Genomic DNA, 27124 nt, shown 5'->3' with positions numbered 1-27124 from the left:
AATAAATAAAATTACACAAATGAGCTCTTTAACATTCACCGAATGAATTTCGGTGAACAATATTCAGTGAATTGAATATTTTATCATCCCTAAATTATATTTGTGTTCTACTCAATTTTTATGTTTCAAAGAAACCTTTTGTTGATCACTTACTCGAGATAAAATATAGGTTAAGGGAATTAAATTTTTTTCCCTGTAATTGTATAGCTCTATGTATTAGAATTCTTCCAAGTTGAGTACTCATTACAATTATCTTTAATATACAGCCACTCAAAATGACACGATTATAAATTTTGATGATACATAAATATAAAAGGTAAAATTCTACTGAAAATGCATCTCTCAGTGAGATGGATGGGGTTTCCCCACTAATTAATGCATGTATCTAAATGACTATTTCTTGCTGCTACATTAACAGGGTTCAGTTTCAATTTTCTCTTTTCATAGATACAGTGCCAAGAAATACTACTCACATAGATGGGTATGCTGGTAATTTTGTTTAGAAATGTCAATTTTTTGGTTTCATTCTGAGTGATATGCCAAAAGTCAAATAGTGCTCCTTCCTCAGCTGACATTTCAATTAGGTCTATTACTAATTCTACTGAAGGCAAAAAAAAAAAAACAAAAAACAAACAGAAACAATCTGTCTAGCAAAAGAATTTGTTATCCTGTCATTTGAGTCCTTCACTTCATCAAGTGATTTTTAAAATTATACTGATTACTTTCTCTTAGAGGCATTTAGGAAGAGTTGGGGACTTGGAGACATTAATTTCAACACATCTTTAGCATTACAATATTACTGTAATTTAAATATATTTTAGTTGCAGCTGCATATTTAGCTCAATTTATTGTAAATAATTATGCAAATTAGCAAAGCCAGTCTCTCTGACAAACCAATTAACCAAATTAGACTTTTCTGTGGTGAGAAAAGAAATTTCCCTTTTCAAGTCAAATGAATGCCTTAACAGCCATTCCAAGGTGACTCCATTTCACTTCTCAATTCCAAGATACACAGGGCACTGAGCTTTGACAGGAGTTTGTCCTTGGAGAAAGGAAGGCCCTTTCAGCTCAGGTGTTTTTACTTTTTTAAAGATTTTATTTAGGGATCCCTGGGTGGCGCAGCGGTTTGGCGCCTGCCTTTGGCCCAGAGACTCGCGATCGAATCCCACGTCGGGCTCCCGGTGCATGGAGCCTGCTTCTCCCTCTGCCTATGTCTCTGCCTCTCTCTCTCTCTCTCTCTCTCTCTCTCACTGTGTGCCTATCATAAATAAAATAAAATTTAAAAAAAAATAAAGATTTTATTTAATTATTCATGAGAGACACAGAGGCAGAGACACAGAGGGAGAAGCAGGCTCCCTGCGGGGAGCCCAGTGGGGGACTCGATCCCGGGTCTCCAGGATCATGCCCTGGGCCTAAGGCAGATGCTCAACCGCTGAGCCACCCGGGCTGCCCAGGTGTGTGTATATATGTATGTATAAAGATTTTATTTATTTATTCATGACAGACACACAGAGAGAGGCAGAGGGAGAAGCAGGCTCCATGCAGGGAGCCCGACGTGGGGCTCGATCCCGTGACCCCGGGATCACACCCTGGACCGAAGACAGACGCTCAACCGCTGAGCCAGGTGTTCTTAATCTATGCTTTCCTTGCTTTGCTCTAGAACAGACTCTGGGGCAAAAATCTCCCATCTGCCTTCAGACGGGGTGGAAGAGGCAAAGCCCTTCTTTTTTTTTTTTTTTTTTTTTTTTTTTTTAAGATTTTATGGATTTATTTGGCAGAGTGCACAGGCAGAGGGAGAAGCAGGCTCCCCGCAGGGCGGAGAGCCCGAGCTGGGGCTCGACCCCAGGCTCTAGGGGCAGGGCAGGGCAGAGCCGCAGGAGACTCCCGCAGGCCTGCGCTCAGAGCACCCGCACGGGCACGCGCCGCGCCCTCTCCCCGGGCCCGCCCTCGGGGCCCAGGGCAGTTCCCAGGAGCCGAGCCCCTCCTCCCCGCGGGCAGCGGCGGCGGCGCAGACTGGGCACCCGTCGCACCCCGACGGAGGGAGGAAGCCCTCGGGGCTCCGCCGCGCTGCCGCAGCCGGGACGGAGGCTAGAACCCTCGGTGGGAGCCCGGCGCGCCTGGCGGGAAGCGGAAGGACCGCGGGCGCCGGGCAGCCCAGCGAGACCCGAGCGGGCGCCGCCGGAAGCCGCCCGCGCGCCTCGGACCGGAAGTGGGGCGGGCGCGATTGTCCTTTTCCGGCAGCAAGGAGGCGGCCCCTGGGGCGTCGCCATGGGGAAGACTGTTGGTGTAACACTGCGGGCTGCGCGGAGGGGGTGGGATGGAGGCGGGGGCCCGTGTGGGGGCGCTCGGAAGGGACGGATATCGCGGTGGCACTGCGGGCACGGCGTGAGGCGACGCGTGTCGCGGAGGCACGGCTGCACGCCGAGGGAGCCGGCGGAACCGGGCGGCCGCGGGGATGTGGGGGTCGCTGGACGCGGTGTGGGAGATGCCGGCGGAGAAGCGTATCTTCGGGGCCGTGCTGCTCTTCTCCTGGACCGTGTACCTTTGGGAGACCTTCCTGGCCCAGCGGCAGGTGAGCCTAGGCGGGGCCCACCTGGGCCCGACACCTGGTCAGCCCCGGCCCCCGCCACGCCCCCGGGGGCTCCCCCCGCGAGGCCTTGTGACCCGGAGGGCGTGTGGGGCAGCTGGGAGCTCCTCGGCGCTGCGAGCCTGGGACCCCGGCCGCTTGGGGCCCGGTGAAGGGGAAGGCAGGGCCGCCGCTGGGTCGGACGCGCCGGGCCTGGCCCGCAGCGCCCCCGGGATCCTCGGGCCCGGACCTACCTCCCGTCTGTGGCCGCGGCCCGTGTGCCTCCAGAAGCACAATTTTTAGAATCCCAACTTCCTCATGACCTTTGTGTCATCACGCTCCACCACGGGCTTAGGAAACCATTTTCTGAAAATAAAGACTTCACAGCCCTTCCTGGACTTTTTTTTTTTTAAACCGTATACAGTATGATATTTTGCCCAAAGAGCAATAGCCTCATTTTTTTTTCTTAAAAACGTCTTTATATTGTTGTTTAGACGATTACAATTGTAGAAAGTAAGGAAGTGAAAGTGACTAACAGTTTTTTCTGGAGGTGATCATAATGAACAGCCCCCCTGGATTAGAGAGCTGACCTTTTTTCTTTTTTGTAAGATTTTATTTATTTAGTCATGAGACAGAGAGAGAGAGAGAGGCAGAGACACAGGCAGAGGGAGAAGCAGGCTCCGTGCCGGGAGCCAGATGGTGGGACTCCATCCGGGACCCTGGGGTCACGCCCTGGGCGGAAGGCAGGTGTTCAACCACTGAGCCACCCTGCCCTCCCGAGAGCTGAACTTTTAAATGAGAGATTTTAAGTTTTGTCTGCTGTATTGCTGTCTCTCACTGCTGATTCGCTTTACCTACACTCTTGTATGTTGTCGTTGAATTGTGTCAACCATGATGGTTATTTATGAGAACCATTCTCTTTTTAACTGCTGGAACTCTTTTTTTCTTGAGCATTACAGCCATTTTCCTCTGCAAATTTCTTCTCATTACATCCTGCGTGAATCTTTAAATGGAAAATTTTAGTATTTCGTCAGTGTCAGAGTTGCATCTCGATCTCTTTTATTTTTTTTTTCAGATTTTATTTATATATGAGAAATACAAAAAGGGGGGGGCAGAGACACAGGCAGGGGGAAAAGCAGGCTTCACGCGGGGAGCCCATCGTGGGACTCCATCCCAGGTCTCCAGGATCACATCCCCAGACCAAAGACGGTGCTAAACCGCTGAGCCACTGGGGCTGCCCTCGATCTCTTCTTTTAGTCCAGAGTCTTTATTTATTTACTTATTTTTAAATAATCATTTGAGTCATCTTGTCTTTTTTTTTTTTTTTTTTTTTTAAGTAATCTCTATGTCCAACATGCGGCTGGAACTCAGGACCCCACGATCAAAAGTCGCATGCCCTCCCAACTGAGCCAGCCAGGTGCCCCTAGCCTAGGTGCAGAATACTAGGTTCTTTGACAGATCTCTTTGGCTAGCTTCATTAGGTCAGTAGAGAAGATCCTTTGTGTAAAAGAAACAGGTATATACTGTCTAAATGGGGGATGGGGTATTGAACACCTATCTGTCTTTAATGATAAACCCCATTACAGTAACTACTTTTCAATAATATCTCCTTTACTCAGTGATGGTTTAATATAATGCCTTTTGTTGAGGTGCCCAACAATATATAGAGAAGCCATGTGTCATAAAACCATTATAGGAGATGCCGTCCATTATATTAGTTTCTGTGCCCTGTATTAGGTTCCATGGGGTGAAATTACCATTTAGAATTTGGGGTAATAATAAAGTTTGTCTTTCTTGAAGACTTGATCGGTTTCTATTTGTCAGTCCTCAAATTTCCTGTAATTTGGTTTCTAGGACCAGGTTTAATAATGAGCCACAATACTTACAGCTAGCACATTTGCTTCCTTCTCCTTTCCATGAATTTGTTTTCTAAATTTTACAGGACGTATGTTTTACTTGGAGTGAGTGGTGCCCTTTGTGATGTACAGTTTTGGTTTACATATGCAGACTGAAGTATGATGACAACCCTGATTTTAATTTTACCTAGTCAGCCAGCCTCGGCTTCTCTTGTTCTGCTTTTACTTCGTTGAATCAATTGTTTAGTGGTCAATGCACTTGATCAAATGCAATATTTGTGTATCTATAAAGCAAATTCAGTAGGCTTAAGTGACAATAAATGCTATAAACCACTCAATATCTGGACATAAATAACTACTGTAATAAAAAAAATTAGTTGGTTTGACTGTCTCAGAGTGTTTTCTTCAAAATATTTCAGAGACGGATCTATAAAACAACAACTCGTGTGCCACCGGAGTTAGGACAGATCATGGATTCAGAAACCTTTGAGAAGTCCCGACTGTATCAGCTGGATAAAAGTACTTTCAGCTTCTGGTCAGGACTCTATTCAGAGATTGAAGGCACTGTGAGTAATTTACTTCTTGGAGACACAATCCATCAAATTGTTTAATACTTTGTGGGATCCCTGGGGTGGGATCCCTGGGTGGCGCAGCGGTTTAGCGCCTGCTTTTGGCCCAGGGCACGATCCTGGAGACCCGGGATCGAATCCCACATCGGGCTCCCGGTGCATGGAGCCTGCTTCTCTCTCTGTCTATGTCTCTGCCTCTCTCTCTCTCTACGTGACTATCATAAATAAATAAAAATTAAAAAAAAAAAAAAGATTAAAAAAAACATTTAATACTTTGTAATATTTGTTTTCATCTTGTATTTTTGTTACACAAAAGAAGGTACCTTATCTACAAATCCCAGAATGCTTTCTTAACCTTTTTTTGTCAATAGTAATGGATGTAGAGCAAAAGAGGCTGAAATATAATTGTTAGTGAGTTGAAAACTGTGCTATAACTGTCATAGGTCAGGTGTGAAAAACAACCTTATATTCTTAAGTTATTATTATAGCAGTACCTCCTTCTTGCCTCTTTTTTTTAAGGTGTATTTATTTGAGGGGCCCCTGGATGGCCTAATCACTTAATAAGCATCTGCCTTTCAGTGGGGTCATGATCTCATGGTCGTCAGATTGAGCCCTGCATAGGGCTCCCTGCTCAGCAGGGAGCCTGCTTCTCTCTCTCCCCCTTTTTCTGTTCCTCCCCCTGATCATGCGCGCAAGCGCGGTCTCTCTCTCTCTCTCTCTCTCTCAAATAAATAAACCTTTTTAAAAAAAGATTTTAGAAGCAGACTTCCCACCAAGCAGGGAGCCTGATACGGGCTCAATCCCAGGACCTCAGTGTCAGGACCTGAGCCAAAAGCAGACCAAAGACATCCCCAGGCCACCCAGGTGACTTAACTGACTGAGCCACCCAGGTGCCCCTTCCTGCCTCTAGCTTAACCCTGTCTTCCACATTGCAGTCAAAGGAATCCTGAAGGACAATTCGGATCATGTTATTCTCCTATATAAAAGCTATGATTGGCTCACTGTTTCCTTCAGGGTGAAGCCCATATTTCTTGGGCTTTTTGAGGTCCTTTTTAACCTGGCCATTACTTGCTTCAGCTCCATCTTTTTTTCCCTTTCCCCAAATTCTTTCCCTTTCTTTTTTGTCCACCTCATACCCAGCTTGGTTTCCTGTGACTTCGGGTCTTTTCATATGCTGGTATCTGCCAGGGGCTCCCACCTCTTCAAGTCCACTCTCGCTAGAAGCTGATTAATCCCAATCCTCCCATTAGGTTCCAGCTGAGACGTCATGTTTTCTTTCTTTTTTTATTTTATTTTATTTTATTTTATTTTATTTTATTTTTTTTATTTTATTTATGATAGTCACAGAGAGAGAGAGAGAGGCAGAGACACAGGCAGAGGGAGAAGCAGGCTCCATGCACCGGGAGCCCGACGTGGGATTCGATCCCGGGTCTCCAGGATCGCGCCCTGGGCCAAAGGCAGGCGCCAAACCGCTGCGCCACCCAGGGATCCCAGACGTCATGTTTTCTAAGAATCAGTTTGAAACTTCCCCTGTCCCTCAGGACTGGACAGGGTAGCATCTTATCATTATTCCTATCAGAGTACTTATCACATTGTATTGAATTTTCCTGTTTAGTTGACAGACTTAGAGTTCCTTAAAGAAAGGATACTTTAACGTTTTGTAGTCTTTTGGTACCTAGTGCCTGGTATAAAAATAAGCACATTATTCATATTAATTGAATGAAACAAGTGGCAGATCATTTTTACCTAGTAAAACAGACCCAGGCTAACCCCCATGCTAAAAGAAGAAAGGCTGTATAGTGTAGAGCAGTGTTTCTTAGTCTTTTTTTCATGATCCCCTCTGGCCACTGGCCCTGTATATTTTTAGACTTTTTATTTTTTAAGTGGGCTCTGTGCCCAACATGGGGCTTGAACTCATGACCCTGAGATTAAGAGTTGCATGCTCCACCAGCTGAGGTACCCCTAGACATTTTTTCCTTAATCACCCTTCCATGAAATTTTAGTACCACAGATAGATTGTATATCTGTGTCTGTACTATATGTATGTGTATCTGTGCTTTATAAATGAAGATTTTTTTCCTTTCCCAAAAACCAGTTCTTGGCTTTCCACCTCCATGAACAGCTGAAAGTGCATGGTACAGAGGTTAAGAGCAGACTCTGAACTCAGGTGGCTTGAGTTTGAGTCTCAGCTCTATCATACCAGCTATGGGACCTCGAGCATGTCACCAATACCATGCCTCAGTTTTCTCATCTGTTAAATTGTGTGGTGATAATATTTCCTCATTCATAGTGTTGTTGAGAGGATTAAATGAGTTAATATATGTAAGATGATTAGAACAGTGCTTGATCATTGTAAGTGCTCTATAAGTGTTGGCTGTTATTATTTTTATCATCATGATCATGATTATCATCACTTTTCCTCCAGAACTCTCTTAGATCTCCTGGTACCACTAAGAGAAAGATTTCTAATTTTTTTTTTTTGAGAAATATTTCTAAATTGAAAATAGATGAGATTAGCTACCACAACTATTTTGTCGGTTAAAGAGAAGAAACTAGCTGTTCATAGCTTTAAGTGATGTCTAGCTAGTTACAAAATTTTCCTTGACAGTTATGGTCTAGTGTGGTTGGAACCAAATAATATTTCCCATTGCCTCAGGATGATGGAAAAGTAGCAGAGAGTTAAGAAAAATTAAATCTTGGTATTTTAGAAAAATTAGTAAACGGTCTGAAAATCAAAATTGCAGGACACCTGCGTGGCTCAGAGGTTGAGCGTCTACCTTCGGCTCAGGGTGTGATCCTGGGGTCTCAGGATCAAGTCCCACATCGCCTGCATGGAGCCTGCTTCTCCCTCTGCCTGGGTCTCTGCCTCACGCTCTCTGTGTCTCTTATGAATTAATGAATAAAATCTTAAAAAAAAAGAAAAACAAAATTGCTTTTGTTTTGGGATACTTAATGATTTCTAGTAATTATTCTTTTCAATGTTGATTTTTTAATTATATTTTTACTAGTCAAAGCCTGGTTTAGTTACTGAGACATTAAAGATTAGTATTGAAACCTGATGTTTTTCAACCAAGCCAGGAAAGGTAGCTTTATTATGGATTATATTTGGCTTCGGTTAATTTATCTGAAACATTTCTCTTTTTTTCTTTTTATTTATTTATTCCTGGAGTCCTAGGATCGAGTCCTTATTGGGACTATGCTGTGGGACCCCTGTGGGGAACCCATTTTTCCCTCTGCCTGTGTCTCTGCTTCTCTCTCTGTGTGTCTATCATGAATAAATAAATAAAATCTTAAAACAGTGTAGGCAACAAGCTGATAATAATACCAAATAAAGTTACAAATCACCATCAAATCACCATGGATGGGTCTAAAAATATGTAGAGTGTAAAAAGCCAACTTGTAGAATGATAAGTACGATATGATATATCATTTATATATAGTCTTAAAAAGCATATGTAAATCACTACAGAATTTATGGACAGATACATAAAAATGGAAAGTAGATTGGAAGTCTACCCATGAAATATAGTGCCAAAACTCCTCACAACCCCAAGGAACTGTATGTGAACCAATGAAAATACTGTGCTTCTAACCAAGGAGTGTGATGGATTGTTGTGTTCTTGAGCCTCCACAGAAAAGAAAAAAGAAAAATAAATTGATTCCTCTTGAGTTCCATAAACTTTTTTTTTTTTTTTTTTAAGATTTTATTTATTCACTCGAGAGAGAGAGAGGCAGACACACAGGCAGAGGGAGAAGCAGGCTCCGTGCAAGGAGCCTGATGTGGAACTCCATCCAGGACTCCAGGATCACGCCCTGGGCCAAAGGCAAGCGCTCAACCACTGGCCCCCCAGGCGTCCCAAGTTCCATAAACTTAATATCTGTTGTGGAAAGTTGTGTTTTGTAAGCACATATTCTTTTTAGATTTTAAGACCAGCTCACTCATTCAAATGTCATGGTGATTTGGTGAATATCTTTATTCACTTTATCTGCCCAAGACAAAGGGTAGTGCCGAGAAGGGTGCCTCCTACGAAACCCTGACTCCTACCTCAGGATTCCTTACCTGGGGAAAGCACAGATATCCCGTTCTGTCCCTTAGCTTGGAAAGTGGACCTGAATCTCTACTTAAGCAGATACTAATACTTTGTTCTGATTGAAGGAGGAAACTTTTCAAGGAAAGCCACTTAGAAAGCCACATAGCCTGGTTCAAATCCCATTTATGTCACTCATCAGGTGTGGGATTCTGGACAAATTGGTTACCTTTTCTCTTAGCTTTAAGTTCTTTTTTTTTTTTTTTAATATATTTTATTTATTTATTCATGAGAGACAGAGAGAGAGAGAGGCAGAGACACAGGCAGAGGGAGAAGCAGGCTCCATGCAGGGAGCCTGACGTGGGACTCGATCCTGGGTCTCCAGGATCAGACCCTGGGCTGAAGGCAGACGCTTAACCGCTGAGCCACCCAGGGATCCCCCAGCTTTAAGTTCTTGATTCATAAAACCGTTGTTGTGGTCTTTGGCATTTTTTTTCCCCTTACAGCTCTATAGAGATATAATTTACATACCATATTAGTTTATCTGAATGAAATGGATAGGTAAAAATCTTTACTGGTCTAAACTTAGTATCTCAGTTGGTTTGTATTCATCTAAATGCATAGTTTACCTTAAATAAGATAGGTCTCTTTTCTATCTTTCTTTTTTAAAAAATATTTATTTATGTATTTGAGAGAGAGAGAGAGAGAGAAAGAGCAGGGGTGGGGTGAGGGGCAGAGGAAGAAGCAGACTGCCTGCTGAGCAGGAAGTCTGATGTGGGGCTTGATCCCAGGACTCTTGAGATCATAACCTGAGCTGAAGGCAGACGGTTAACCCACTGAACCACCCAGGTGCCCCTCTTTTTTTCTTTAGAGATAATTATTTTGTCCTTTTTTTCTTTATAAAATGCTCTCACCTGATAGTTTCTAGTCTGTTCAAATGTAACCAAAATATGTCTTGTTTTATAGCTTATTCTTCTTTTTGGAGGAATTCCTTATCTCTGGAGACTTTCTGGACGGTTCTGTAGCTATGCTGGCTTTGGAACAGAATATGAGGTATGTTATTCATCGAGAGTCTTTTGGCTTGGCCAGCTTTATATGAAAGTTAATTTTTTGACTGTCTTTAGGCTTCTCTGTACAGTCCTTGTCCACGTATGCTCTGTTAGGATAATGCTAGTTAATTGTAGCAAACTCCAGAATTCCAATGGCTTATCACAATAGTTCATTTCTCAATTACATAATAGCCTAGTGTAAGGATTTTTGGTCAGCAGGTGACATTCTTCTATGTAGGAAGCCAGGGACCTGGTCTCTTTTCATCTAATTGGCTCTGCCATCCCCCAAGTGCCCCAGAGTTCTCTGCATCCAATAGCCAGAGGGAATGAGAAGGTGGAGAAAGTACACCCTCTTCTTAACTCCTTTGTCTCTGATGAAGTGTCCTTTGGATTCACATTTTGTTGGCACACTGGTCATTTAATCTCAGGTGTAAAGGAACTGGGAAATGGTAGTCTCTGATTAGGCAACTATTTCTCAGGGACAACCCCTTGCAGTGAAAGGGGAAGCATGAATTTTGCTAAACTCACTAAACAGATAGTCTTGTGCCATATGCATGTAGCAGATACTTCAAACATGGACAGAGAGTATATCTTCTAGAATCTCCATGGAGCTGCTGTGTCTAGCTATACAATGGAATATTCTAGAGTCTTTAATGATGAAAAGATAGATATAGATATGGAAGGATTTTTATAAGATGTTTAGTGAGAAAAGCAAGTATTCACACAATCAGTACAATACAGTTGCATTTTTGGAAGATGGGATTCTGATTCATTAGTTTTGAGAAAGGTCCTAGAATCTGTTTTTAATTTTTTTCCCATTTCCTGTTTGGGAACAGTGCCAAAATAAACCACCCTGCATGTTATAGCCAGACAAATCTTCCTTTCTCCTTCACTCTCCCTTCTTCCCTTCTTTCTGTGTTTAGAAACTTAGATTGGCTGAATCTTGTTACCAAATCAAATGTGTTTTGGTGATGTGTGGCATATTCACACTTACCTTAAAAGCATTACATTTTATACCATGTGGTAAGAGGGTGAGAAGGAGAGAGCAGAGATTCTGTTTGACGCATCACTCTTTCTCTGTCCCCCACCTCCCTCCGCACTCAGGTGCCCTTTTCCTCCACTGTCCTAGGGAAAATTTGGAAGAGAAATGAAGCAGTTCTTGGCTTTTGATTTCCCAACAATCTATAGTGAAGGCACTTAAAGTAGTTCTTTTTTTTAAAAAAAGATTTTATTTATTTATTCCTGAGAGACACAGAGAGAGGCAGAGACAGAGGCAGAGAGAGAAGCAGGCTCCATGCAGGGAGCCCGATGTGGGACTCAAGTCCCGGGACTCCAGGATCATGCCCTGAGTTGAAGGCAGGCGCTAAACCGTTGAGCCACCCAGGCGTTGTCCCACTTAAAGTAGTTCTTGAGAATAATTTTCTCTGTTGGTGTTTGGCTTCTTGTGAAAACTTTAGCACGCTCCACCCCACCTGTCCTAGGCTAGCTTTTTTGATGCTCTGGGATCAATATCTCTGCCTTGTCCCAGGGCCTCTCATCTTTTATTCTTCCTTTTACAGGGTACTCCATGCTTTCACAAATTGCAAGGAATTCCTTCTTTCCTTGTCTCTCCTGTCCCATTAATTTACCTCTTTCTTCAGAGTGGCATCCCGAGTCTCAGCCTTTTAAGCCTTGTTTGAATTCTGGAGCATACATGATTGTCCCTCATTTTTTAGTTCTTTTTTGTCTGGCTTCAGATAACTTTCACATAGTGCCTGTGTAATAAAAGAGAGATTGTTATTGCCGCCTCCTTGCAAGTAAACTCCGAAGGTAGAGATGATGTTGTTTTACCCATAGAATCAAGCCCATTGCTAGAGATGTAGTATGTACTCAACGCCTGCTTGTTCATTTGTTTACTAATCATTCATTTGAAAAATGGATTAATATTACACTATAAAAACTGCTATTTTTTTCTTCTTGTGTTTAGATCACTCAGTCCTTGGTGTTTCTCTTGTTAGCTACACTTTTCAGTGCATTGACTGGTTTGCCATGGAGTCTTTATAATACTTTCGTGATAGAAGAAAAACACGGTTTCAATCAACAGGTAAACTAGAGAATACACGTTCTCTTTTAAATATAAAGACTTTTGTGCTTTTTATCCCCTCTGCTGGTAATAATTGAAACATAATTTACTATTTTTTTAAGATTTATTTATTTATTTATTTGAGAGAGCAGGGGGAAGGGGCAGAGGAAGAGGGAGAGAATCCTAAGCAGACCGTCACTGAATGCAGAGCCTGACTGGAGGCTGTATCCATGATCTTGAGATGATGACCTGAGCTGAAATCAAGAGTCAGACACTTAACTGACTGAGCCATCCAGGCACCTCCATAATTTGCTATTTTAGAGCATGAATTAATTGAGGGAAAAGGAACTGCAGATACGATAAGGATCATAGCTTAAAGTCTTGCCATAAATTCTTCTAGTACTAAAGTCTAGTGTTTTTCTGCTAACATTCAAATGGTATATTTTGAACTGTAAAATGCCAGACATTTACTTATTGTCCTAGGCTATCCTATAATATAGACCCACTGCCTTTTAACTTAAAATTGCTTTTTTTTTTAAATTTTTATTTTTATTTGTATTTTTTTTAAATTGCTTTAATAGTGTATCCTTTGTATTCATGTATTATTTTAAAAGCAATTTCTCAGTTTCTTGTGATGATCTTTTTTTTCAGACTTTGGGATTCTTCATGAAAGATGCAGTCAAGAAATTTATTGTGACTCAGTGCATTTTATTGCCTGTGTCTTCACTTCTACTTTACATTATTAAAATTGGGGGTGATTATTTTTTTATATATGCCTGGCTGTTCACATTAGTTGTTTCTCTGGTGAGTAGAATCTTTTTTTTTAATTTTCTTTTATAAAATGTCCTTGGCAAGATAAATGATTTAATCTTCATTAACATGTGGACAGTTCTTAAGAAGCAAATGCAATATAAATAAGTGGGCTTATAAATTTCCCTCTTGGTTTCTGTATTTGGGTACAGAAACAGGAGAGCTGACTCTGACCATAGATTTTCTTCTTATGCTGACTCAGATTCTAGAAATTCTTTGTTAATGATCCAGTTGTCAGGTAGTTTTGGGCTGTGCATTTGTGAGTTGTCACCAGAATGGATGACTAAGTTTGATTGATTAGTGACTCTACTGAGCTCCAGTGCCTAAAAAAACATCATGGATGTTTTGAAGAGCGACTAGATTTAAGAGGGACAAGAAAAAGAAAGCATAACCTTACCTGATTTTTTTTTTTTCTGCCCTCCTTCCCCTCCTCCTTTCTCCCTTCTTCTCTCTTCTGTTTTTCTTTTTTTTTTTTTTTTAGTCTCCTGTTTTTCTCCCCTTTTTCCTCTCCCCTCTCCCTCCTTTGTCCCCTCACCACCACCACCCTCTTCCTTCCTCACGTCTTTGCTGCTTCTTTCTACCATATTCTAAACCACCTCACAGCACATACACTACAACACAATGAAAACAACCTGTTCACAGGCCCCAGAAAGTAGCATCTATTACCTCTTCAGCTCCTCTGATGATAAAGTTTACTTTAGTCTGAATTGCCATGATGCTCACTGCTTCACTTTCCATTGGTGGGATCAAGCTCTGAAAATAGGTACTAGTTGGATTTACACACATCTGTGTGTGGCAAATGAAGTAAGGGGAAAGAGAACAGAGGAAATGCTGCAGAAATGCTTAAGGAAGTGCCATTTCAACCACAGAATAGTTACACACTGCAGATAGTTAATTTTAGCAGACCACCCAAATAACATCACATAGTCAAGCTCTAGTAATTATTTTCTAGCAAAGACTGCAGGTCTCTCAGGATTACTCTGAAAGGCAGGATTCCAAGTTATTATGGGCATGTGAAGTGTCAGAAATTCCCAAGATAATTTTGAGTGGACCATTTGACTTTTCAGTCACTGAGACTACTCACTTTGATTTAATTTAACAAACAAATATTGAGCATTTACTATCTGGTACTATTTGGGGCTGGGAATACCAGAGCAAATAAGGCCCATGTTCTCAAGGCTGGATCACATAGTTGTCTCAATATAGTCTATATAAATTGCAGTTTTTGAGGACAAATTCATAGGTTCTGAATTTATTTTTCAGGTGCTTGTCACGATCTATGCTGATTATATTGCCCCTTTATTTGACAAATTTACACCTCTGCCTGAGGGAAAGCTTAAACAAGAAATTGAAGTAATGGCAAAGAGTATTGACTTTCCTTTGACTAAGGTGTATGTTGTTGAAGGTAAGGCTACTGAGAGGTGAGGAAGTTTTATTCAAGTGTTTTGATTTGTTAGGATTTTGCATTTTGGTTTTTTAAGGTTCCTAGGAATTGATGACATAGTCCAGGGACAGAAACTGGTTGCCTGATACCTGTTCTTACCTGCAGCTGTGTGTGGTTGGCTTTATAGTGTTGTTTGGCCAAGGCTTTTTTCACTCCTTGTTACATCATGTATATTAGGCTGACTTATGTATTTCTATTATCTGCCTGGCTCCCTCAGGTAACTGAGTTGGACTTTTGCCTAATCAGGCACTAGTTTGGGGCCTCATAAATAAAACCCGTATTACTGGCTTTGTCTCATCCAGTAAAACTTCCAGTGTTCTGGAGGAGTCTGATTTCACTTGTACATTACCAAAAACAGTAGTACCTTTGAATATTTCAGATCAGTTATTCTCTGCTGTTTTGATAATTGCTTTTGAGAGTTAAGCTATGTGTTAGCTTACATAAGACTACTAAAATCTCAAGCCCAAAAAGATGTAGAGTGAAACTGTTGTATGATACCATGACTTTCAGAATCTATAAATTAAAATCCATGTGAATGCCTGAAACTGGTTCTGCCTCTGCCACTTAGCAGCTGTAGGATCTTGGATGAATCCCTTCACCCCTCTAGGTTTGTTTTGCTTCCCCTAAACCATAGTTGGGCAAACATTTTCTGTAAAAGGCTAGTCAGTCAATATTTTAGGCTTTGTGGGCCACAATGTCTGTCTCTGTCACAACTCTTCAACCTTGCCATTATAGTTGGCAAGTTAGAGTACAGAAGCAGTCATAGATAATACACAAACAAATGACTATGGCTATGTTCTAATATAACTTAAAAAAAAAAAAGTGGCAGATTAGATTTGGCCTGCAAACCATACTTTGTCCATCTCTCCTCTAAATTAAAAAAAAAAAAAAATCACCAGTGAGAAACAGCTGTATTGGATGAAGGAGTAGAAACAGAAGTAATTATGGGGTCAGGGAGAACAGAAATGGCTACAATGGAAAAGAACAAATTAACAGCAACTAGAAGAGTATAGAAGTCTTAGGCAACCAGTGGCTTCTGAGGCTGTATTGCCCAACTAATGGGATAGTTGGGACATTTCTCTGGGGGAAATGGTAGAAGAATGACAATTGCTGCTACTTTTTAGGCTCTTTGATCTCTACTCTTAGTAAACTAGAGGCACACTAATCAGTACAGTAGGACCATCTTTTAGCGTCTTTTAAGCAACTTTAACTAAATTGCTTATCACTTAAGTTATAATCAGATAATATGAAATGACAGCTAACGATATCACAATGGAGTTAATTGGTAAGGTGTGTAATATATACTGTCATTGCCACGTGGCTTTAGATGAAATAGGGAAGGCTTTATGGAGAAATATAACATGAGCTAGTACTTTTTGGAATATCACGATTTGGCCTTTTTTTCCTCACTCCCGGCCATCTTGTGGGGCCGGCCTGCACCTAAGGCAGGAAGATAGTGGCTGCAAAGAAGATGAAAAAGCCACTGGAGTTGATCTACTTTGGGCTCCAAATTAGTATGAAAAGTGGGAAGTACGTGCTGGGGTACAAGCAAACTCTGAAAATGATTAGACATGACAAAGTGAAGCTAATCATCCTTGCCAGCAACTGCCAGCCTTGAGGGAATCTGAGATAGAGTATTGTGCTGTGTTGGCCAAAACTGTGTCCATCACTACAGTGGCATAATGGCAATAGTATTGAATTGGCATAGAAAGTGGAAAGTACTGTGGAGTATGCACACTGGCTCTCATTGATCCAGGTGATTCTGATATTATTAGAAGCATGCCAGAAAAGGCCAGTGAAAAGTGAGTCATTTTTTATTTAATAAAAGATTTTTTATTTAATAAAACTGACCAGAGATTGCTTTAAAAAAAAAAAAAGATTTGAGTAGGTACAGGGTAGCATTTCAGAGGTCAGGCTGTGAGGTCAGTAGGTTTGGGTTTGAATCCCAGTTTATCACAAATTACCTATGAGTTTGGCAACTTACCTTTACTAATCAGAAGTTTACTGATCAGTAATATAAGTTTTTGTTAATAATGGTAACAATCCTCAGAAGTATTTTGAATGCTTAAGTGTTGTTACTAAGAATAACAAGGTACATTATGGATTTGTAAATTAATAGGGATATTGTAATGAAAAGCCAACATTCTGCTCTGAGAAAATAACAGATAGCAAGTGTTGTGCAGAGAATGAAACTAATGTGATGTGATCAAGGACGGCTGGATAGATATTTTATTTTATTTTATTTTTTTAAAGATTTTATTTATTTATTCATGAGAGACACAGAGAGAGGCAGAGACACAGGCAGAGGGAGAAGCAGACTCCATGCAGGGAGCCTGACGTGGGACCGGATCCCGGGTCTCCAGGATCACACCCTGGGCTAAGGATCCAGGATCACACTGCTGAGCCACCCGGGCTGCCCTGGGTAGATATTTTAGATTGGGTCATTAGGCAACAGCTCTCTGAGCAAATGAATTTGAGCTGATACCTGAAGGAAGAAGCCATCCATGCCAAGATCAGTGGAAAGACCTTCTAGAGCTTTGTGTCTGTAAGAAACAAGTTCCAGTGTGGCTGTAGCCTAGTAGGAGGGTGTTATGACATGAAGTATGAGACAGACAAGAATTAGACCACATAGGCCTTTGCAAATCAGGATGAGAGTTTAGGTTTTATTTTAGTTTTGGGGAAAATGCCATTGAAAATTTTAGTGACATGGTCTGGTTTGTAGTTTTTAAATATTGTGGGTTGCTGTATGGAGAAGAGATTGTAGTGGGAGGGCAAGAGTAGCAGCAGGGTGAAAAGTTAGGAGACTGTGGCAGTGGTCAGGAAGGAGATAAGGCAGCTTAGACTAGGACAGTAGTAACTTATGGAGAGAAGTCAATGCATTAGGGATATTGTTTTACAGGTAGAGTTGATGAAATTTACTTACAGGTTACCTGTGAGTAATTGGGGAAAGGGAGACATTGAGGGTAATGACCTGGATTTTTGGCCTGAGCAGCTGTATAAATGGTAGTTTACTGATATAGGAAAACTGAGCGAAGAACAGGTTTGTGGGGAATTAAGTTTTATTGGATGTTACATTTTGAGGTATCTATTGAACACCATATTAGAGTTCCTCAAACAGTGGTTAGCTCCAAGTATGCAGTAGAACCAACTCTGGCTGATTGAAGCTGGAAAATTCCTTTTTTGACAATCTTTGATTCCTAAGATCACCTTGAAAGTTAAGTTTACAAGCTTGGAAATGGGCTGTTCTCAGGGAGACGAGCTGAGAATCTCACCATAGAACCAGTCTGGTGAGGACCCTGCTGTTGCCTCCTGCTGTTGAATTCGGCAGTTTGTTCTCTTGACATCCCCTCCACCCTACTAGCACTCTTAGCATTGATTCCTCACTGCCTGCTTCTTTGCATAATTAGCTAGATCTTCTGAGTCCCCAGTGGGTATAGCTGATTAACTGAGCCAGGGCATGGGCTGGGTTCCAGGAGTGCTGGGGGCACAAGTATCTGGCCTTCTAGATTTCTCAGATGGGAAGCAGTCTACTACAGTACTTACATGATGAGAACTCTGAAAGGAGGATTCAGCACTGGGCAGGAAAAAAACCAACAACATAAGAATATAAACAACAAATCTGCCGTATAGATATCCTTGTGGAGATGTAGAGATATCAGATAGGTAGCTTAATATATGTCTGGAGTTCTAGGGAGAGGTCAGGGCCAGAATATTGATAGGAAAGCATCTGGCACATAGATGGTGTTTAATGCCATGGATGGGGATCATTTAGAGAAGAGAAGGGGGATCAGGTTGGATTCAGCAAGGGAGGAAGAGCCAGTAGCAGAGGCTGAGGAGGAGAGACCATTGAGGTAGGAAGAAAGCCAGGAGAAAGTGGTAATTCTTTTGAGACAGGAGAAGGAAGTCTTTCATGGAAGAAGTGGTCAGCTGTGTCAGATGTTGCTGAGATGTGAAGGTAAGACGACATAAAACACATAAAAGACACAGAGGGCAATGCCTTACATTGGTTTTCAGAGTTCTCAAGTATATTACTTCATACCTCAAGTGGAATCATCAACCTATTCAGTAAACATGCATTATTGAATATATATTACATATATCAGCCCAGTGATACAAAAAACTGATGGTCTAGGGCAGGGACCTTTAAGCTTTAGTGAGTGTAAGAATTTTCAGGAGGGTTTGCTAGAAGACAGATTCTTGGGCTCCCTGCTGAGGTATTTTAGTGTCTACCTTTAACAAGCACCCCCAGGTGATTTTGGTGTAGGTATTCCTTGGGCTATACTTTGAGAAATGTGGACCAGTGGGAGGTATTAAGACATTAATTATATTTTGTTTATAAGCTTACAGTCTGCCTACTTCCAAGCTGCCATAAGGCAGCTTTTAAGAAATATTTGCATTTAAAAATTAGAATCAGAGAAGACAGACATGAGAGAGAAGTATGAGACCTCCAAATGATACATAGCTTTCCAGATGCTGAGGTCCTATACGACTGACAGAATTGGACCACATGTTTGGCATTTCTAGGTCATGAAATCAAAAAAAGGAAAAAACAATAAATAAACTACTATTTATCAAAGTCTTCCTACATTCTAAACGTATTGCCACACATACTACTCTATATGCAGAATGTACTGCATCCTAAATATATTGCTAAACATACTTCATATTAGAAGTATGAGTGGTTACATGCTAATAACATGCTATTACATTTTGTATTTGTATCTCAGCTTCTCAAGTGAAACATGTTTTGTCCTTTCTTTTAAAAAATGTTTATAAGTAATAGTAAGTTTATGGGTCAGGCAGTGTATGAATTTATTTGCTTAGAATTTCTCATGTAATCCTTAATCCAGCTCAGTGAGGTGGACATTAGCTTCATGTGATAAACAGGTAAATCTTAAAGAAATTAAGGAAGTTTTTTACATTTACCCAACTACTACATGGCAGAGCCAAGATTTAAACCCCAAGTCTGTTCTTAACCACACAGGTAGAACATTTAGAAAATAAAGAAAAATATAAAGAAGCAAATAAAAAATCAACCATAGTTGAGCTCCTGTTAGCCACATACTGTTAGGTATAGTTTTATTTTCCCAGTCTTTTTAAAAATAGCTTTAGCTTTTTTTCTCATTATAGAAGTAAGTATACTTATTTTAAAAAGCCTGGAAAAGTATACAGGAGGGAACTAAAATCCATAGTCCTAGAAACCAATGCTAAACACCTCAGTGTTTCGAAATATGTCTTCATAGGCTTGTGTTATGCTTTTCTACTTACATGTACTTTTTTTCATGACAATAATGGAACCTTATATACATGAAGTTTTATATCCTTTACAGTATATTGGTGAGCTTTTTCCTATCTTGTTAAGGTTCTTCGAAAAATATTGCTTTTTTTCTGGCTGTTTAAAATTCCATTTCACAGCGCTGCCATACTTTAATCATTCCACTACTGTTAGGTATTTAGACTTTACTTGTTTTCTAATTGCTATAAAGCTGCGATGAGCACAAACATTTGTTGGCAAGTCTGTAGGAAAGCAGACACTCTCCACTGCAGGTGGTCATTTATGTTGATACAGTTTTCTTCAGGTATTAAACAGTTTGAAAATGTTAATGTCCTTTCCAGTAATGCAATTTCTAGGAGTCTCTCCAGAGGACCCAAAACTTTTTAATTATTTTCCATGCTTTGAACTGTCTTTTCCTTAGGATCTAAACGCTCTTCCCACAGCAATGCTTATTTTTATGGCTTCTTCAAGAACAAGCGAATAGTTTTGTTTGACACTCTACTAGAAGAGTATTCTGTACTAAACAAAGACATCCTGGAGGAGTCTGGCATGGAACCCCGCAAAGATGGAGAAGGGGACAGTGAAGAAATAAAAGCTAAAGTTAAAGTGAGTTCTTCTTTTCCTAAGAGACTCTGGCTTAGTTTTTATAAACAGTTCCTATGACAACTCAAAATAACATCAGTTTCTATGTAGTGAGTGAGTGGTAAATTCAAGGAGGCCATCAAATAAGAACCCCATGGCCCCTTTATAATTCTGGTATTTGGGAGAGATTATCACTATTATTACATGCTAACTGCCTCACGAGCTTTTATAGAATGTACACATGAAAATTGGAGGCATAAGATAGGAAAATTCTTATGATTATAAGCTATCTTTAAAACAGGGGTGTTGTATATATTCCCTATATGTTTATGTTCAGAGAATTCCCACAGCAGGATAAAGAGAAGATAAACATCTGATTTTTAGCTCATTGAGACACAGTAATGATAGGCTTTGACAATGGAGAGACTTGGATTTGAATCCTGGTTCTGTCATTCAGTAGCTGTGTGTCCTTGGGTACACTATACAGTGTGGTCAGTTTTGTTTTCTTTTGTTTGTTTGACACGTATTTATGAAACATATATTCTGTGCTGAGATACTTTGCCTGGCACTAGAAATGCAAAAATAAAGAGGGAAATTTTGCTCTCAAGCAGTTTATGGTAAGGGGAAAAAGTCACCGAAGCACAGTACAATATGATAATTACAACAGTGAAGTTACATGTACTGGATACAGTGGGGAGCACAAGAGAAGACATTTCTTAAATCTGACTTGAGTCTCAAGCTTTTTCTGAATTCTTTCCTGGATGAGATCAACTGAGGCTGATTAGCAAGATCTCAAGTACTGAAAACTAAAAGGGGGAGAAGGGACAATGATAAGAAACAAAACAAATTTAATCAGAAACAGCTGCCAGTATTTGTATATGTATGGGAATGTGCTATTGGCTTTGGTTTCATTTTGGATCTGTGTAACTCTGGGCAAGTAAGTTCTCTAAATCATAGATTTCTTAACTAAAAGATGATGCTAGCAGGGTTTCTCAACTTGGCACTATTGACATTTGGGGCCAGGTAGTTTTTGTTGTGGGAGGGTATCTTGTTTAGCAGTATCCCTGACCTTTCCCCACTACATGCCAGTATCAACCTCCCCTATCCCTAACAACTGTTACAACTGAAAATATCTCTAGACATTGCCAGACAGCCCTGGGGGGCAAGGCAAAATCATTTCTGATTGGGAAACACTGGGCTAAAGATGCCTGCCTTTTAGGGTTGGGAGGATTTTTTTTTTTTAAGATTTTATTTATTTATTTATTTGACAGAGAGAGAGAGAGAGAACCAGAGAGCACAAGCAAGGGGAAATGGCAGTGGTAGAGGGAGAGGTAGAAGCAGGCTCCCTGCCGAACAGGGAGTCCAACGTAGGGCTTGATCCCAGCACCCTGGGATCATGACCCGAGCCGAAGGCAGACACTTGACTGAGCACCAGGGTTGGAAGGATTAAATAAAATAATACAGGGGGAATACCTTATACTCCATTTTATACATTCTAACTACCAGAAAATAACCATTATCTTTTGAACATCCATTTTGATCCTAAAAGGATAGCCGAGTAATGTGCCTAGCCCGTTATAAATATGTACATGGAGCAAGATTCTGTGAAGGGATTAAGTAGCATTGGGAAAGGGCTAACTGCTTTGATTCTGCTTATTTTTGAAGTAGGGTTATCCTTCCAGTTAGGTTATTGGCATAAAAATCACTTTGGTCTGATCAAATGTCAGGATTTTAAGCTAGGAAGAGGTTCTAAGATCATCTTATCAGAGATGCCTGGGTGGCTTAGGTCACACGTTGGTCTCCCTACGTGGAGCCTGCTTCTCCCTCTGCCTATGTCTCTGCCTCTCTGTGTCTGTGTCTCTCATGAATAAATAAATAAAATCTTTAAAAAAAAAATCATCAGTAGGAATACTGAAGTCCAGAAAGGGTAACCCAGGAATGGCACTGGGGAATCATGCACGTTCAGCAAGTCAGCCTGCTTAAGAGGTATCCACATAGAGGGGGATGTGGGTGGGGGTGGACAAAATCATAGCCAAATCATGGTGTTAGTGGTCTATTGATTTCAAACAGTAATGAAATTACTGACCTTTAGTATCTAGGAGAACAGTATTCTTTGGCTTAAATCTTACAAAAGATTAGTCTTTAGAAGTGTGTTGAGTGGAGTTTGAGTTATTTTTGCTGACTTCTTGAAGAGCCCACTTAAATTCATTGACAACTACAAATATTTTAGCATCTATGTATAGATTATATGATGAAGATACACTAGACATAGTCTTGCCCTGAAGAACCTATAGTAGAGGAGACTAGCCATGTTTACACATAGCCCATAAATTAAAGTAGAGTGCAGTGAATAGTGGCTGGGATAGTTTGACTTGTAGAAATTAAGAAATTAATTGAGAATTCTAATAGTTTTCTTAAAAGAGAAGGTATTGGGGATCGCTGGGTGGCTGAGCGGTTTAGCGCCTGCCTTTGGTCCAGGGCATGATCCTGGAGACCCAGGATCAAGTCCCACATCGGGCTCCTGGCATGGAGCCTGCTTCTCCCTCTGCCTGTGTTTCTGCCTCTCTGCCTCTCTTTCTGTGTGTCCTTCATGAATGAATGAATAAATAAATGTTTTAAAAAAAAAAGATACTTGAACTAAGAATTATGACTGGGGAATTGGGCTTTTCAGATTGAAGTTATGGAATGAATAAAGCTATAGAGATAAAAAAAAAAAACAAAACTACATGCTGGCTATTCTAAGACTAATGATTATGTGGATTCTTAAAGGTGAGGATAGAAAGGTAGGCTGGGGCCAGTTTGTAAACTTCTTCCTGAAAACATCAAGTTGTTGTTTCCAGTGGCCTGGGAGATTTAGATTGATTTGGGTAGAAGCCAGAGCTTGCTTTAGGAAAATTACAGTTTGGGGGCAGCATATAGGATGAAGCTGACTGGAGGCAAGGAGACTTCTAGAGGCCTGTTGCATCAAGATAACCAAGACATTGAGGGTCTGCACTAGACTGAAAGTCAGTATGTTCAAGAGTCACAGTAAAAAATGATTTAAAGTACCCAGTGATTGCTATTGTGGGAAGTGAAGGAAGTCAAAGATTGACTCAACCAACACAGAGGAAGACAGATACCATACGATCTCATATGTGGCATTTAACAAACAAAACAAACAAGCAAGGGGGAAAAAATAAGAGAGGCAAACCAAGAAACAGACTCTTAACTATAGAGAACAAACTGATGGTTGCCGGAGGGGGGGTGGGCAGGGGGGAAATAGGTGATGGGGGTTAAGGAGGGTGCTTGTGATGAGTACTGAGTGTTGTATGGATGTGTTGAATCACTGTTTTGAACACCTGAAACTAATATAACACAGTATGTTCACTATATTGTAATTATGATTAAAAAGTTAATAAAAAAATAACAGATTGACTCAACACTCATTAAATGTAATGCCTTCCAGTGCATGTGCCATACTACTATTTTAGGTAGCATATCAGTATTTTAAATGGGAATACCAATAAATAAATAATCAATTAAAAATTTGAATAGCTATATATTTGAATTTATTAAGGTATATTAGAACAAAGATAGAACTAGCATACAGTGACTTCATGAATATTGCCATTTATGACAAACCTAAGTTTTTAAAAGTGAATTGGTTTAAAAAAAAGCTATTGAGTAAATAATCACTGAGTACACAGATATACAGCAGAAGTTTAGGAAACAGGTTTATTCACTTGCTACTGAACACCTGTATATAAAGCAGTGAGGGTTACGAAAATGGTTGTCAATCTGATTGAGGTAGAGAAAATGAAGCATTTCATTTAAAAAATATATTTTATTTTATTTTTTTTTATTTATTTATTTTTTTAATTTTATTTATTTATGATAGTCACAGAGAGACAGAGAGAGAGGCAGAGACATAGGCAGAGGGAGAAGCAGGCTCCATGCACCGGGAGCCTGACGTGGGATTCGATCCCAGGTCTCCAGGATCGCGCCCTGGGCCAAAGGCAAGCGCCAAACCACTGCGCCACCCAGGGATCCCTAAAAAATATATTTTATTTATTTGACAGCACAAGCAGGAGGAGCAGGAGAGGGAGAAGCAGGCTCCCTGCTGAGCAGGGACCCCAATGCAGGGCTCTCTGGGATCATGATCTGAGCCAAACAGACAACTAACTGAACCACCCAGGTTCCCCTAAAACTTAAGCGATCAGAAATCCTTCCTCTCAGAGAGAACTAGAAAACTAAGTGATCAGAAATCCTTCCTCTCAGAGAGAACTAGTAACATTTTGGTGCATGGCTCAGTACTAGTTATTAACATTTTAAAAGGTGTCAAGGAAAATTAACTCTGGGATTTTACCCTTCTGGAGACAAACAGTATTTGGAACAACTTGTCTTGAAAGTAGTTTAATTAAAAGGAAAAGTAAAACTATAGAAAAGCTGTCCCTTTACAGAAGAAAGTATGTCCCTGCAAGTGCTAGGGTTGTGTGTAAGTCTTCCCAGTTAATAAGAGTAATAGGGCACAGGCTCCAGAGATTTGGGTTCAGGGTTTACCTACTACTCACTAACAAGACAATCTGAAGAAAGGCATTTTTAATTTCTCAGCTTCCTTTTCTTCATTTCTAAAATAAAGATAATACTCCCCTCCTGCCTAGTTTGGTAGTCTTGGGATCAAACAAGTCAGTAGATGAATCCCATGAAAAAGAACATGCTGGGATGCCTTGGTGGCTCAGTGGTTAACCGTCTACCTTCAGCTCGGGGTGTGATCTCGGGGTCCTAGGATCAAGTTTCTGCTTTGGGCTCTCCATAGGGAGCCTGCCTCTCCCTCTGCCTGTGTCTCTGCCTTTTTCTCTGTGTCTTTCATGAATAAATAAAATCTGGAAAAAGAAAAGAAACTGCTATAGAAAAGTAAAAGATGTGTGGTGCTTCTTTCTCTTCCTTTATGTGAAGTGAGTGTGAGAAGTAAAGGAAATCCAGTTTTGTTCAAGAATCTATCACAAAAAGCAAGCCTCCTTTGTGTGGAAAGTGGCCTTCATTTAAGCTCTGATCATTCCAAATCTGAATGTGACTCTGTGTGCTTCCAAATAGTGTTGTAAACGCAGCCACACGCCAGACAACAGTGCCTGTGCTGTTCAGTAGACAGCTGGTTGTTCTATGAAAGAATTCATAGTTCATATCAGGAAGCTGGCAACTAGTGAAAACAGAAGCCTGAGGATCGTGTTACTTTATAGCAGTGGAGAGTAGCAGACTGTGTGTAAGTTGGTGTAATATATTTGGTGGCTGCTGCATAGGCTGTTACTGTGAGAGCTGTTACCATTATTCTAAGTATTAAACACAACAGCCATATTTTTGCTTATTTTGGAAGCAATAGAAAAGTTAGAATACATGAATAATCCAGCTGACGATAAATATCTTACCATAATGTATTTCTGATCTTTATAAACCATCATTTTTTTCATCATTCTCCTAGTACATACATGGATTGTTTCCAGTTTTTTGCTGTTAAAAATATTCTTGCAGTGAATGTCTTCATATGTGGATCTTTACTCTTCATTTCCCGCTTAGAATAGATGTCTATTAATTGGTGCTTTAAATTGTTACTCTTCCTTAATGGCCCTGAAGGTATAGGTGCACACGTGTCTCTCTGCCTTTTAAAGAACTAGGTCAGTTTTCTCATTCTTTTCTTCCCCTACCAAATGTGCTCTGACCTGAATTCTAATATTTGAAAGGAAAAGAAATAATATGTCAATACTATCTTGCAAAATCTCTTTATCTTCTTTCTTACATATCTACCCAGAGGAATTGGGGAAGGAGGGGAAAAGTGGTACAATATCTAGATTCTAATAAATCTGGCTGTTTGTGTTCCCATTAGGTTGCATTTTTCTAACCTGCATACAACAAAATCAATTCCACATTCATTTGTTTTTTTTGTACTTCATCCTTTTAAGTAGCTGCAGTTTATTTCAAAACCCTTAGCCTTCACTTTCTAGGATATATATTCTCTAACTATTGCAGGATACTGTTGTGTCAGCGGATCAAGCTTGTTTATTCTTTGGTTCCGATTTCTATATGTCTTTGATACTTTGTTTGCTTGATGTTTCAGTTATTGAGAGAGGTATGTTAATATCCTCTATTATGATAGATTTGTCAGAATTGATATATTCCAAGGGAATAGTATTAGGTACATATAAATTCAAGAATTAATGCATCCTCTTGGTAATTTGAACCTTTGAACATTCTGTAGTGACCTTCTTTAACGCTGTTAAGTCATCTTCTCTTTTTTTTTTTTTTTTTTTAAAGATTTTATCTTTAAGTAATCTCTCTGCCCAACATGGGGCTCCATCTCACCACCTTGAGAACAAGAGTCCCATGCTCCGGGATCCCTGGATGGCTCAGTGGTTTAGCGCCTGCCTTTGGCCCAGGGCATGGGCCTAGAGTCCTGGGATCGAGTCCCACATCGTGCTCCCTGCATGGAGCCTGCTTCTCCCTCTGCCTGTGTCTCTGCCTCTCTCTGTGTCTCTAATAAATAAATAAAATCTTAAAAAAAAAAAAAAAAGAGTCCCATGCTCCACCAACTGAGCCAGCCAGGTTTCCCTTGAGTTGCCCTTAAGTTGATTTTGTTTGATCTTAATATAGCTACACCAATTTTCTTCAGTTAATGTATGCTAGATGTCATCCATTTACTTTTTAAAATAATTGAGCTAAAACTCACCATTTCAACCATTTTTAAGTGTACAATTCAGTGATTTTTAGTATATTCATCATGTGCAACCAGCCCCCCTATCTCTCTCTCTCTTTTTTTTAAAGATTTTATTTATTTATTCATGAGAGACCTAGAGAGAGAGGCAGAAACATAGGCAGAGGGAGAAGCAGGATCCCTGTGGGGAGCCCAGTGTGG

The 27124-nt window shown here is 40.5% G+C and overlaps 1 protein-coding gene across 1 annotated transcript in view; it reads left to right on the top strand.

Annotated features, from left to right (window-relative positions):
• Positions 1 to 2053: 2053 nt before the first annotated feature.
• Positions 2054 to 27124, top strand: part of ZMPSTE24 (zinc metallopeptidase STE24) — a 38677-nt gene continuing 13606 nt past the window's right edge. The window contains exons 1-7 of the mRNA XM_025983694.2: positions 2054 to 2572; positions 4842 to 4988; positions 9986 to 10072; positions 12035 to 12151; positions 12782 to 12934; positions 14204 to 14345; positions 20081 to 20265. Of these exons, the coding sequence (XP_025839479.1) occupies positions 2456 to 2572; positions 4842 to 4988; positions 9986 to 10072; positions 12035 to 12151; positions 12782 to 12934; positions 14204 to 14345; positions 20081 to 20265 (948 nt within the window). The 5' untranslated portion in view covers positions 2054 to 2455. The remainder of the gene's footprint in view (positions 2573 to 4841; positions 4989 to 9985; positions 10073 to 12034; positions 12152 to 12781; positions 12935 to 14203; positions 14346 to 20080; positions 20266 to 27124) is intronic.

This window comes from Vulpes vulpes, chromosome 10 (genome assembly GCF_048418805.1).
Source record: "Vulpes vulpes isolate BD-2025 chromosome 10, VulVul3, whole genome shotgun sequence".
In the NCBI taxonomy this organism is placed as follows: Eukaryota; Metazoa; Chordata; class Mammalia; order Carnivora; family Canidae; genus Vulpes; species Vulpes vulpes.
This window is presented reverse-complemented; position numbering and strand designations above follow the sequence as displayed.